Genomic DNA, 13031 nt, shown 5'->3' with positions numbered 1-13031 from the left:
TTTCTTGGAAATGGCATTCTGTAGTCACTGAGGAGTTTCTGAGTTTTGTCTGCATTGTCACAACTATGCCCTATGAAGGGCTTGTTGCCTACAAACTCTGGTTCCCAAGAAAAATAAATTAACTGGTGGTTATAAAACAGCATTCAGAACACGCAGGGATCAGTAAAGCCAACAGGGATCAGTGAAGCCAACAGTTGCTATGTTTCTTTTTTTTTTTTTGTTTCTTTTTCCACAGGATGCTCCAATGTGAAATTTATGGCAATATTTAGACAAGGAATGAAATAATAGGAAGCAAAAGTGTCAGTTTTGATAAGTGACTGAAGAAAAGTTAAACAGCAAAGCGTTAATATTTATTGTAATTAGAAACTGCCAAAACACTAAAAAAAAATATGACAATGGTTAAGTGCTAGAACTGCATATACTCAGTTCTGTTATTATTATCTATGATGGGTATGACTTTAAAATTCCATCATGGCTTGCTTTGTATGCACAGAAAGATTGTTCAAACATTTTTACTGGTACTGAATTAAAATCTTTTCTAATATTCTATAAAGACAACAGTATTCCAAGAAGCTTTTCAAAGCACAACAATGGTTGCAGAGGCAGACAACATCCCTGATGTGTGAAGCACTGGACTGATGCTTTTATTTTACTGAGTTTTTCGAGACACCAAAGCACTTGCTTAGTTGTGTTTTGATTTGTTATAAAGGCTGTAGCATTTTGAAGGTAATCGAATGTAATACTGCTGTCACCTTTCTCCATCACAAATCTCAAAATTATTGAATAATAAAAGGCAAAAAAGGTTGTTTTAATTTCTCAGTAGAAGGACACAGAAGTGTGTGTGTGCGTGTGTGTGTGTGTGGCAGTTACCATATTCAAATCATTGCATGGTTTTAATATCAAATCCACAACTGTCTTTTAACAACTGAATCACACAAGAAATAAGAGTGTACCTTTAATTTAATACGTGCACTGCGTTAGTGTGGCAGATACATAGCCAGCGGCCTTCTTTCCGCACAGTCAAATTTTTATGAAACAGGTTTTTAAGTATTTTATCACATTTTTAGGTGGAAGCAGCATTTAGTGCAAAGAATAAGAAAAACCCACATCAACTATTTCTCAGAAATCTGCTTGAATACTGTGCAGTGAGGCACCTGTCTATAGCCCAACTAAATTCTCACAACACAAACATGGCGAGGTTTTCTTTTTAAAAAAGTTATACTACAGCAACAAATAAAAAAAGAATGACAGTACTTACACATTTCTTCTATTCAGCAAGTAGAAAAGAAAAAAAAAAAAATCACTGTGTTCAGCGTTCGCCAATTTTTTTTATACTACATAATTTTAAAAAGACACTACATAAAAGGTTTCAAATCAAAATAGGCACTGCCCCCCCTTCACTATACTAAATGTATTGAAAAACAACCCCTCCCCCCCCAAAACTGGAAGGAAGCTGTACATATTGACCAGCTTTCTAAATGACCCTTTTACTTCCCTACCACTCACCCACCCACGAGTGATCTCATTCACTGAACATTTCAGGGGCTGACTTCACAAACATCCCTTCACCCTCAAACAGCTCTTATTTTTCATCCATGGAGCCTTGTGTATCCGTGAAAAGCAAAGCACTAGTGTTGGTGCTGTAGACCAAACATGTTAAATCTCTGGTCCATTTTGTGGACTGGAATGTCACAGCAAATTCAGGCACCAAATATATAGCCATGTGTCACCTTGTGCATCAATCTTGCAAATGCATGCACAGATACAAGCTTAACAGTATTTTCATGAGTAATCACAATTAAATCAATGGGACTATTCATGCATGTAAAATTAAGGATACATGTACATCTTGCAGGATCAGAGCCTTGGCTTGTACCCTGTTTGACTGGACTGACTTCATCACTGAGTTACAGTGGCTTTATTTTTTTTTATTTATTAAAGAAGTCAGGGTTGCATGGGCTCTCAGTCATGGAGTAATTTTGTTTCAGGTATATATAAAATAAATATCTTGACTGCAATTATTTGAAACAGTTAAATTAAAAAGGGGGAATATTCCATTTAGGTCTCCAAATTAAAAGTAGTCTCTAGCAATGTAATCATACTTACAAAAATAATTATGCACCAAGTAAAGAGAAAAGAGGATTTTTTTTGCAAGTAAAACTTTGCAAGTAACATCTAACACCATTTTAGAATTCTGTTTGGATCTGAGAGATGACTTAAAAAAATATTTCTTATTGATTTAGGGGTAAGAATCTGAAACCTGATTTTTTTGGACAATCTTGTTATTAACTTAAGGAAAGCCCACCACTGTCTCAAAATATAGGACATGGAGATAAAATGGTTTAAAAAAATAAAAATATAATTTTGGTCCAAAGCGTGGAATATTCAGGGAAAGATAGTGCATTTCTTTATTCTCTCTGTTGGAAATGTACATAAGAGTTATTCTTCTTACCTCCTATGTATTGGGCTCTTTTTAAAGATCAACTAGGATCAATGTTATGAAATTGGTAAATAGCAAGTTTTTACAAAAATAAATTTTCTGATAATATGAAAACAGCCAAAGGAAGAAATGTTTACCTTTCTAAACAAAACAAAAGCAATGAAATCTTGCTTCCCACTGGAATTCTGACTTGGAGGTGGATACAATGTACAGTCCTAATCCTGAATTAGTATCAATGGGAACTCATGCAGCCATTTGATCAGAGCTCATCCTAGTGAAATAAACGTATTTGTTTCTAAACATGCACATATATGTGCATTGTACATTGTACTATATGTGTTCGTGTGTGTACACACACAATATAGGTGCACCATCTATACAGATATACAATGATCTAAATAATGTTCTGTCTCATTTTCAAAAAGGAAAACAAGACAGAACATTACTTAAATCATTATACACCTATATAAATGGTGCACCTATATTGTACACACACAATTCCTCTGCAAGGAACTGAAATGTGTGTGCATGTATATACAATGATCTAAATAATTTTTCCAGTCTTTATTAACACAGTATTAGGCCATAACTATATACAAAGTCTTTCTAAGGAAAGCCCTCATTACACTTCTCACATAATGGCAAGAGTGAAAACCTGGTTTAATTTTCAAAATCTATGGTGCTGAAAATGCTTCTATAACCTAGTGTTAACCTACATTAAAATCCAAGTAATAAATGTGACAGCAGCTAAATAATTTCAAGTGGCAACAGGTCAAATCTGCTGCTGGAAGGACTACAGCAGGAGCAAACAAACAAACCTAAACTTCATTCCTTCCCTTTATAACCAAGGACATGGGGTATTTTGATTTAAGTTATGCCCTTCAGAATTACTGTATTGGAAGCATTGTGATGTTCACTTAAAAAACAAAAACATAACCAGCAACCCTCTCTCCAATAAAAGCACTGTAGCTTCAAAGTAAGTATCTGGAGGGGAAAAAAAGATAAAACCAAACAAAGACTACATGGACCACCCTCAGGGATGAAATGCTAAAGATGTTGTTTTTAATTAGTTTGTGAAGATCTACAAAAAATAAAAAGGATCACATTCTAAAGGTTCAGTGCATTCAGCAGCTATAGACTTGCTGCTAACTCATCTTTGAGTTGACTTTCAAAAATAACACCCTAGCTCATCAAAATATACATTTTCCATTTGCTTTTAAATTAAAATAATAATAAAAAACATTTAAAGAATTCACAATCAATAGCATGACTAAGTTTCAGAATCATCTACAGCATATAATTTAAAGGTTCAAGATGCCAATATGCAACACATGGCAAGCCTATATGCTCCATGCAGCATGTACACTTAGGAAATCTTGAGCTTCAAATTTCAGTTCTCTTCTTCCAAACGGTATAGAACACCCATCTGAATAAATCAGTTAAGGAATAAAGCAAAGTGGGTCATACTTTGACAAAGTAACACTTTTAAAACTGGTGAGAAGTCTGCCGATAGTTTGTTTACTGCAGCTCAAAAAGACAGGGTGGGCAAAATCCTACACTCACTTCCATAATCCAAAATGTAGGATCTCTTTCTTACACCCAGACCCGGTCCAGATCCGCAGAGGTATTGTGGCATATAACACCCGTTGAAACTAACAGGAAGTATGTGCTATATAGAAATTAGGACTCTAAATATCTTTGAAGATGTCAGTCTTACCTTTGTACAGTATCTGCCTTGTTCTCGCTTAACCGTGTTGTACGTTGGACTGAAAACAGGCTGACCAGGACGTTGCACTAAAAGGGCAGATCCTCCTTTTCCCTCTGAAGGAAAAATGACTCTGATATAGCAGAATCAATGAACTCCAATTGCTCAGAGGATCTGAAGAAACCACTTAGCTTTTGAACAGCACAAAGGGCTGATTTGCCTAAATTTCCCATTTTCTGTTATTCATGAAGTGTAAGTGAGATTAGACTCAGTTCTGTGGAATAGGACACAGCAAGGGGACATAAAAACTTCTGTAGGTTTCAGGATTGCAGTAAGAGAGAGAGCAAAACAAAGTTCCAGGATTTGGAGTTTACTCTATGGAAAGTAGTTTCACATAGATGTATGCACTTAAGTTTATAAATTGATTTCGCACATGCCCTAGATGGCAGCCTGCATCATCGTTTTAGGTCTCTGCAAGGAATTGAAATGACAGACTGTCCATAAAATAAATTATTAGCGTGTATATCAACAAATACCTACATTTCAGAAGTCCTCTTTTGACAATACAGTCAGCATGAGCATTCTCTAGTTTGTATAGGTTTGCAAAAATTGTGGAAGCATGCAGGGGAGAAAATAAAAAGTTGAATATTTTGACTGCATTGAGATACTCATCAGCTGATTATTCTGCCAGACTATCTGCATGCATCCAGAGAAAAAAAACACCTAGAATAGCAAAAGGTTTGAGCAGGAGGAGAAGGTATCAACCTATTTCAAAATACTCAAGGAGAAATGGAATCAAGTCTTGAGGCCACCCATACAGCACACAAAAAGCACTCTGGTTTCCCTGTTAATAATTTGTCATGCTAATATATGCAACTGTAAAATGCTGTCAGAAGATCAGTCATCTATGAACAGAGCTCAGATGGAATCTCCTTCCCTTTCTGATGCAAGCTTCCTCCTTGGAAACCTTACTAATTAACATCTCACGTATCCTGCATATACACCAAAAAGCAAAGACAAAATTAAAAAAAGAACAAAATAAGTATTTTGCTAAGCACACCTTGCTTGGTAGGGGCCAGTCTGAGGTCAGTGTGACTAGTTTCCTGCCTTGGGATTCTTGTACATATAGCAGTCATTTCATATCACCAGTGAAGAAGGCAAAATGCACTAAAACACATATTATTTGTGTAAAGGCTTCTTTTTGCACTGGCAGCCAAATTATGCCTGCTTCACAGACCAAAACAGCAGAATTTATCACTTAAATGGACCTTCCAAAAGATGGATGCAGCCATAGTTCTCTTGAAGTATTTTGCATACAACTGTGCTAATGGTGCAATAACTACTTAAAATGTACTTCAGCATTAAATTAAAAATGTTATTTTGTTTGGCTGTAGCATTTCTATCCCTTTAAAATACATCCATAAAGTGGGGAATAGAACTCATCATCATTCTGTCTAAACTTATTTTTCACAGTATATAAGCAGCTGTATTAACATTTTTGGAAGGAACAAGGGGTCCAGTTGGGAAAGAAGTGTCCCACGGATGTCAATGTGAGCTATGAGGTCATGGCACCTTAAAAAAAAGCCCCTATATTTTCATAATTTATATTCATTTTATAGTGAATGAATCACATGTTTAAATTACTGCATTAAACCCAATTTACTGACCACTTAGGAGTAACCTACTATTCAGTTTACTTCAACACTGAAAAATACCTGAGCTTGTTTAGTTTATGAACCAAGCAGAAGCAATCTTTTACATTTTTCAAGGATACAACTCCATGTATGAGGGGACACATACAACCTCCTTTGAGAACTCCACAGGACAATAAAGCTTGCCAAGCTGTTCTTCATAGAGGGTCAAGGCTTCAGTTAGATTGATGCAGTTTCCCTGGAAGGACCGAAAAATAAAATAGTGTCTTAGTTGCAATAAAATGTAAAGAAATCCACATCAGCAAATGCAAATACATTTTAAGATTGAATTCTAGGCGGTTATGCACTACAGAAACATAAAAAAGCTTTTTCTTAAAATAAAGGGATTCTAATGTAACATGCATGATATCGATTGAACAACTCTTTTATTTTGTTGCATTTACTTAGAAAATAACAATTTATAATTATTTTGTATTTTTACAACAAACCAGACAAGAGAATGATCCAGCTACCTTGTTACTGGAGTATTCATTTCTTTCCATTTTGACATATATTAGTGGTGTTTAAACAAGCAGCAGCCTACTACTCAATAACAATAGTCTATGTATTGTTTGTATGCATTAGTAAATGATGAAGAAAACCCTGCCTAATATCATTTAATATCTTAACATACTATACTATGAGTCAAGCCATGTGTTAAAGTTTTGTTTTTACAGTATAATCTATTCATACAAGAAATGATGAAATAAGAGAAATCCAGCAAAGGTATTTATATTTCTGCCTTACAAAGCTGAAACAAGTATTAAAAGACTTTAGCTCTTCCGTGTCAGGTCACTGAAATGCAACTGCTTCCTAAAAAAAGCAGTCACATCTTCTGCAACCAACAGTGGTTTTTTACCCAATAATATCAGCAATATTTTTTTGCTGAACAAAGCAACTAAAACCTGACAAAAACAGCTATCAAGAAATACCAGCCAAAGTCCAAGCTAAGAATTAAATTAACTTCAAGTAACCAAAAAAACCTATCCAGATCAATTAAAAATTCTTGGACTATGCACACCCTTCTATGGGATTAAATCTGAATAATGAAAAAGCCAGTATTGAAGAATTATACTTTTCAATGGCCATTTAATACTGAGGTATGAGTCCCAATGTAAAGAAGACTGTCATGCAACCACTACTCCATAACTTGTTTGAAAAATGTAAGGGCAAACTCAGTAACACTAAACATTCAGGAGAACTTTGCATGCATAACTGGAGCCATAGACAGACAGGGCCCACAGGCACTTTGAAGCACTGCAAAAACATACTACTACACGTGCAGATACATGGGCCAAGTTACAAAGTTACTTTAAAATAGGGCTGTACAAAATGGAAGCATTCCATTTTGACCAGCGTTTCAATGGAACAGTGTTTTGTTTGAACTTTTGTTTCAAGTCTAAATGGCTGTTCCTTTTTGTTTTGACATTTCGCCCATAGGCTATAATGGGGAAGGTCGAAACAGGCTATAACTTTGTCATTTCTGACCAGATTTGGATGAAACTTACAGGAATGGTAGCCCCTTCCCAGGGCATGAGGCATGCCAAGTTTCAGGAAGATAGGTGCAGGGGGGTTGGGGAAATTGCACCCCAAAGTCTTGAGAGAAAAACTCACGTTACGTGTATGTGTTAAGCCACAGCACGGTCAAAACTGCAGGGATGGTAGCCCCTGCTGAGGCAACAACGGCTGCCAAGTTTCAAGGAGATAGGTGCAGGGGTTTAGGGAAACTGCACCTCAAGCTGCGGACAAGCCATACTCATGACTTGGGTGACACTGTTTATGTTAGGCTGCAGCAGGGTGAGAATTGCAGGCCTGCTAGTCCCTGCTGAGGGCAAAAAGCCTGCCAGCTGTCAACGAGATAGATGCAGGGCTTCTGGGTTTTGAGGCCCTGCACCTCTGGCCACAGGTAGGCAAAACTCGTGTCACGGGTGCTTGTGCAACTGTGTCTGTCTTGGGGCAGAGGTAGGGGGAAACCACTGTAGGCCTAGCTGCTAGGTTCTGCTGCGGCCACAAAGCGCTCAGCTTTTTAAAAATAGCCCTATATTAGGTTTCTTTTAGAACATACAAAAAGTATAACTGAAAACAAACAGTCCAAAATAGTGAGGCACAAAAGGGAGTTTAACCAATGGCACACATGACATGAGCCTCAAACAAGAGGGGCTCATATTTAATTCACTACATCAATTCCATTTAGTTTCTTCCAAGACTTTTTTCCCCATGGCCCAAATGTAGCCTCTATTAATGAGTACAGAGCAAGTGCATGCTGTCAGTCTGTTTTGGCTTCAGGAATAAAAAAGGTATGGAACAATGTTCATTGTTTCCCAGTAGTACTAGGATTTTAGCCATTACAGTGTATTAGAAATATGAAAAAAATTTAGGAGTTTGGAAGGGAGAGAAAAGAGTTCATTTTACTCCCCCTCCCCCTGCTTTCTGAATTATGCTCCAACTTCCATGTGCATAAGTCATACTTTTCTATCAGATATATATATTTTTCTCTGGAAAAAAGTGACTTAGTTTGCTGACATGCCAAGAAACCCAGCTAGGTAAAACACATTCCTGGTAAAAACCAAAGCAAAATTTTGTTTATAAATGCAGTCTAGCACTCTTGGTTCAAGTCAGAACACTTCACACTGCACATTTCGTATTTATTTCTGAAAAGGTAACAGATACCATAAGTATCAGGAAACAGGAAAGGCGACATTTATAAAAAGGTAAGAGAGGCACTCTAACTTTGCACAATTGTATAAAACACCAGACTGAAGAGACTGCTGTAGTACTGGTTTAGTAACCTATTATTATCCAGGGGCCTGCAGTGGTTATTTGGTTCAGCCGCCCTTTACCAAGCATATAATTTTGTTTTGACATCAGATTGAATGTGAGAGTAAAAAAACCAATCTACGTGTGTAATTTAAGATCACAAATAGAAAATTCTGCTAGGTAATTTATGGAACATACCACCATTATGGAGGAAGTTTAATAAGATACACAATGAGATAAAAGTGTCTACAGACTGTTTCCCAGACTGTCATCTCAGGATTCCTTCCCTTCTCCCGTCTTTGCAAGTGACAGAGGAATCACGACAGACAATGAGGCAGACAAATTACAGGAAAGAAAAGAACACTTCATTGTGTAATTTCTACATTTTGTTAAACCCAAAAACGCCCACTCCCCAAATCAAGATTCACTTTAAAAGTAGCCAGATACATTCTTTGTAGTTTCTCTCCCTCTTCTGAATGCTCATATAGAAATGTAGGTTATATATAACTTTAATTTCAAAAACAGTTATTGCAGTTTTACATAATAGGCCCAAACTCAAACAGATCGTACCTACAAGATTTACATGAGTTTCTGCCAATAATAGAAACAAAATACAATTCTCTTCATTATCAATAGCCAGTATTAGACAACTTGGATAATTTGGTCAATGGTTCCAAAGCCCATACACCCAACAATTTACATTTTGTCGTCAATTGAAAACGTAATGTGTGTGAAATCCCCGAGTCATTTAAGTCAGAGCTGTCCAGCTGGCAGTGGTTAAATTGCAACCTGTAAGGTTGGTTACAGCTACTGGCGCTGCTATGTTGGGGCAGGTCTGGAACCCAGGTAATGAACACCACTGCCACTCCCCCACCCCCTTGCCTGCCAAAGTCAGGGGCTTGAGTTGCCACTGGAGATTAAGTCAGCTGCAAGAGAAAAGAGAGGGCAAGCAATAGTGGCTTCACACCATGGGTTTTGGAGCCACACCAGTGCAGTAGCTCCAGCAGCCTTACCAACAAGCTGCCGTGATGCTGCTGGAGGTATGTTGTCCATCCTTGTAAGAAGCCCCGTAGGCAAGATCCAGTCCATGGGGATCAAATAACAAGCTGGATACCCCGGATTTAAAAATCAATGGGAGAGGGAATTGAGCACAGTGGTGTGCTGTATGAGGGAAAATTGTTTAAAACTTAAAGTTTTAGGAATATAAATTTAAAGGAGCAGCCATACATCCTGACCCTACCGTTCTCCAGTATCAGGCAACATTGGACAAAGACCACAGTCAAGGAATCACGTGCATTCTGATCTCAACTTCACAAACTTTAAGGCAGTTAAACAATTCAAAAAGGGAATTATTCCTAACATACAGGGATGTAACTGAGGTCAGAAATCAGAACCCTAATTTTTCCCATTTTGTCTAGACAGCAAGCTTTCAAAGAGTTAGTTAAATCTACTCTGTACTGTACTTTATTAAAACTGGGGACAATTCACCTGGAACCTTTAGGGGTTTTTTTTCTTATTGGTTCCACCTTATCATTAGTGTCAATGTATTAGCTCAGTGTCTCTTTTGGCTTGGAGAGAGTCTAAAGCCATCTTAAAAGTTTCAGGCATACTAGTGATCAGGAGATTTAACTTTGGTTCTTTTACCCCGTATCTTTTTAAAGAGCATCTTTCTACATAATTATATTTTTACAATTCCTACATGCATGGTAATGCTCACATAGATTAGCTGCCCACGCCTTTCCCCATGAAAACTGCCTTACCTTTTAGGGTAAGACTACATCACTTCCACAGCACACTTGAGGAGGGATGGTTCCAAGCATTTCCTACTCACCCACTCCCATTAAATATGGGAATGAAACAGTGGAGCTGCTCTGTGGTGCTCCTTCACAGTTGCTCCTGACACCTTTGTCTCTGGTGTGCCTGAGAGTAGCCACTAGGTAACGCCCCAGAGTAGCTTCACCACTGCACTTCTGGGTTTGTCAGGAGCAGGTGGCTGGGACATGCCCAGGAAAATGTTTCCCTAATACTACTGAAGTAAGGTAGGTGTACTGCAGAGGTTTCATGCTCTTTAGGACAGAAGTCCTCACTGGTGTGTTTGCAGAGTACATAACATAAGCCCTGACACGGTTAACACCTCCAAGCAAGTGCTTTGAAATAATTTTAAAATAATCAAGGTGGATTAGGCTGGAAAATGGGAAGCTCTTGAAGAAAAAAAAAGTCTGTCCTATTGTAATGCCTCACTCTCATGACAGACAGATAAACCAACGAACAAACATCCTCCAGCCAGCCCTGCTTAAATGATTGACATCACATACAGAACATTACCAATAGCTCCTCGTACTTTAAAGACTTCTTGTCCTTTGCAAAATCACATTATTTCCTCTCCCTGCCATGAACATATAAGCTATTATTGTGCTGGATGAAGTGGCAGTAAATTTTCTCAGTATTCAAGTGTAACGTATCAGTAGATTTCTCCTTACATGGGATGGAAAAGGAAACAGTTGAATAGGGCCAATATTTATTTTACTCATTTCAGAATGGACTATAGGCCTGAAGATAGCTAAAGCGTGGCAGTCATTCAGTCTAAACAAGGTCATTTGGAAATGGTGGTGAATGGCCAGAAAGGGTTTTGAGGCTTTAAAGTCTACGAAAATACAATTACATTTGACGCAATGGAATTTTGAAGAATTTTGAAAGGAATTACATACGTGATGCGCACAACTGCGGCTCCAGTCTTCTTTACATGTAAAGTTCAAGAGAATCTTACTGCAACAGGGAGCCAGAGACTCCTGGTACTTGAAGGCAGAGGCAGTAGCAGGGATATCCCAAGGTGGGCAGGAAGTGCTGCACATTATGGACTGGTTGCAGGGAAGTAGGCAGCTACGGAGTCATAGATAGGGGCCTACTGAAATGGAGGAACCTGCACTGCCCCCCCCCAGTTTTGCAGTCTAAGCCTGGCAGGCCCCCCCACACCTCTGATTGACAGAGGGGCACTGGATGCTCTGCACCCTCCAGAGATTGACAGATGACAACTTCTGGGGAGGGGTAGGACTTCCGGGGCAGAGATGTGGGAGGGCCCACTGTGCTCTGCCACAAAAATTTTCCCTCCTCCATGCTTCAGTACACCATGGCTTCTAAGTTTTGTTTTGTTTTTCTGTTTGCAGCTTCCCTCCCCCCCACCTTTTTTGTCTCCTGCATGCTGTCCATTTTTTGCTTTCTGGCAGTCCCTGCACTTTTTTTTGTGAGGACTGGGCTTTTTCACAGGAAACCTACCAATTTTGTGGTTGCCATTAAAATCGCGAAACCGCGATAGACTAAGAGTACTTGCTGCTGGGCTACTAGTCAAGAAGTAGGACAGTAAGGCAGAGCCCTGCTAAGGCAGCAGAAGTAGCAGTTGTATGCTGCCCTGGAAGTTAGTCGCCAGGCTCTAACAGGAAACCCCTCCCCATGTCTAGGAGCAGAGCCACCAGACTGGAAGGAGCACATAAAGCTATTGCCTGAGCCCAGGCAAGGGTTTAGGCCAGGGATGGGCAATTATTTTGGGAGGAGGGCTGCTTACTGAGTTTTGACAAGCAATTGAGGGCTGCATGGCAGGCAGCCATGGGCAGATAAAGATTAATTTTCTAAATTTTTTAGGGGCCCCACGGGCCAGATAGAGTGGCCTGGCGGGCCACATCTGGCCCACCCCTGGTTTAAGCAGTAAGGAAAACAGCCCTACAGCAAGATGGGTGCAGGAGAGACACTTACCTGCTACCTGACCTGCTCTGGGACTGCAAGCAAGGTGCTTAAACTGGCAGGGAAGTATGATCCTATATGTGTGGTACAGGCAGTGAGCTGTTGTTTACATCTGCACCCAGTATGGGAATAGTTAAGTTACAGCCTGAGGGCTTGTATTTTGGTTTATGGTTATACTGGTGGTCCAGGAGTGGCTACAAGGGGAGATAAGGAGGCCAAACTTGGGTGCCTGAGGGTTACAATGCAGTCAGACCACAATGGGAGCCCAGGCACACGCCAGTGTTTTGAGCCCTGCCAGGAACCTGGGCTCAGTTCACAGAGTAGGCTTAAGCTAAAGGATGGCAGAAGCTTAGGGAGGCTGAAGCCTAGCATGGGCAGAAGCCAGACAGGGCCAGGGGGTCCAGGGCATGAGAAGTGCAGACACCAGGATCATGGGGTCCAGGGCACGAGAAGGCAAGATGGGGGTGGAGCCCAGAAGTCAGGTCCAGCACAATGGGCCTGGGCTAAAGAGCCCAGCTAGAGGAAAGCGGTGGAGACTGGGAAGGCTGAGGCCCCAACAAGAGCAGAGAGGCCTAAGGAGGCTTGATGAGAGTGATTAACCCACAACATCTGCAAGGAATGAGAATGACTGTGGGGGCAGCTGGAGGTAACAAATAGCCCTTAAGGTGACAAGTGCCCAGGGGGTATGGGCAGATCAAGAGAG

General features: G+C 39.6%; 1 protein-coding gene across 1 annotated transcript in view; it reads right to left on the bottom strand.

Annotated features, from left to right (window-relative positions):
- Nucleotides 1-1941: 1941 nt before the first annotated feature.
- Nucleotides 1942-13031, bottom strand: part of SMS (spermine synthase) — an 84786-nt gene continuing 73696 nt past the window's right edge. The window contains exons 10-11 of the mRNA XM_019524497.1: nt 5920-6035; nt 1942-3866 (exon numbers count right to left, since the gene is read on the bottom strand). Coding sequence (XP_019380042.1) covers nt 3824-3866; nt 5920-6035 — 159 coding nt within the window. The 3' untranslated portion in view covers nt 1942-3823. The remainder of the gene's footprint in view (nt 3867-5919; nt 6036-13031) is intronic.

This window comes from Gavialis gangeticus, unplaced genomic scaffold (assembly GCF_001723915.1).
Source record: "Gavialis gangeticus isolate Ggan-Ray unplaced genomic scaffold, GavGan_comp1, whole genome shotgun sequence".
NCBI lineage: Eukaryota > Metazoa > Chordata > Crocodylia > Gavialidae > Gavialis > Gavialis gangeticus.
The sequence above is the reverse complement of the archived record's forward strand: the minus strand, read 5'-3'. Positions and strand labels throughout refer to the sequence as shown.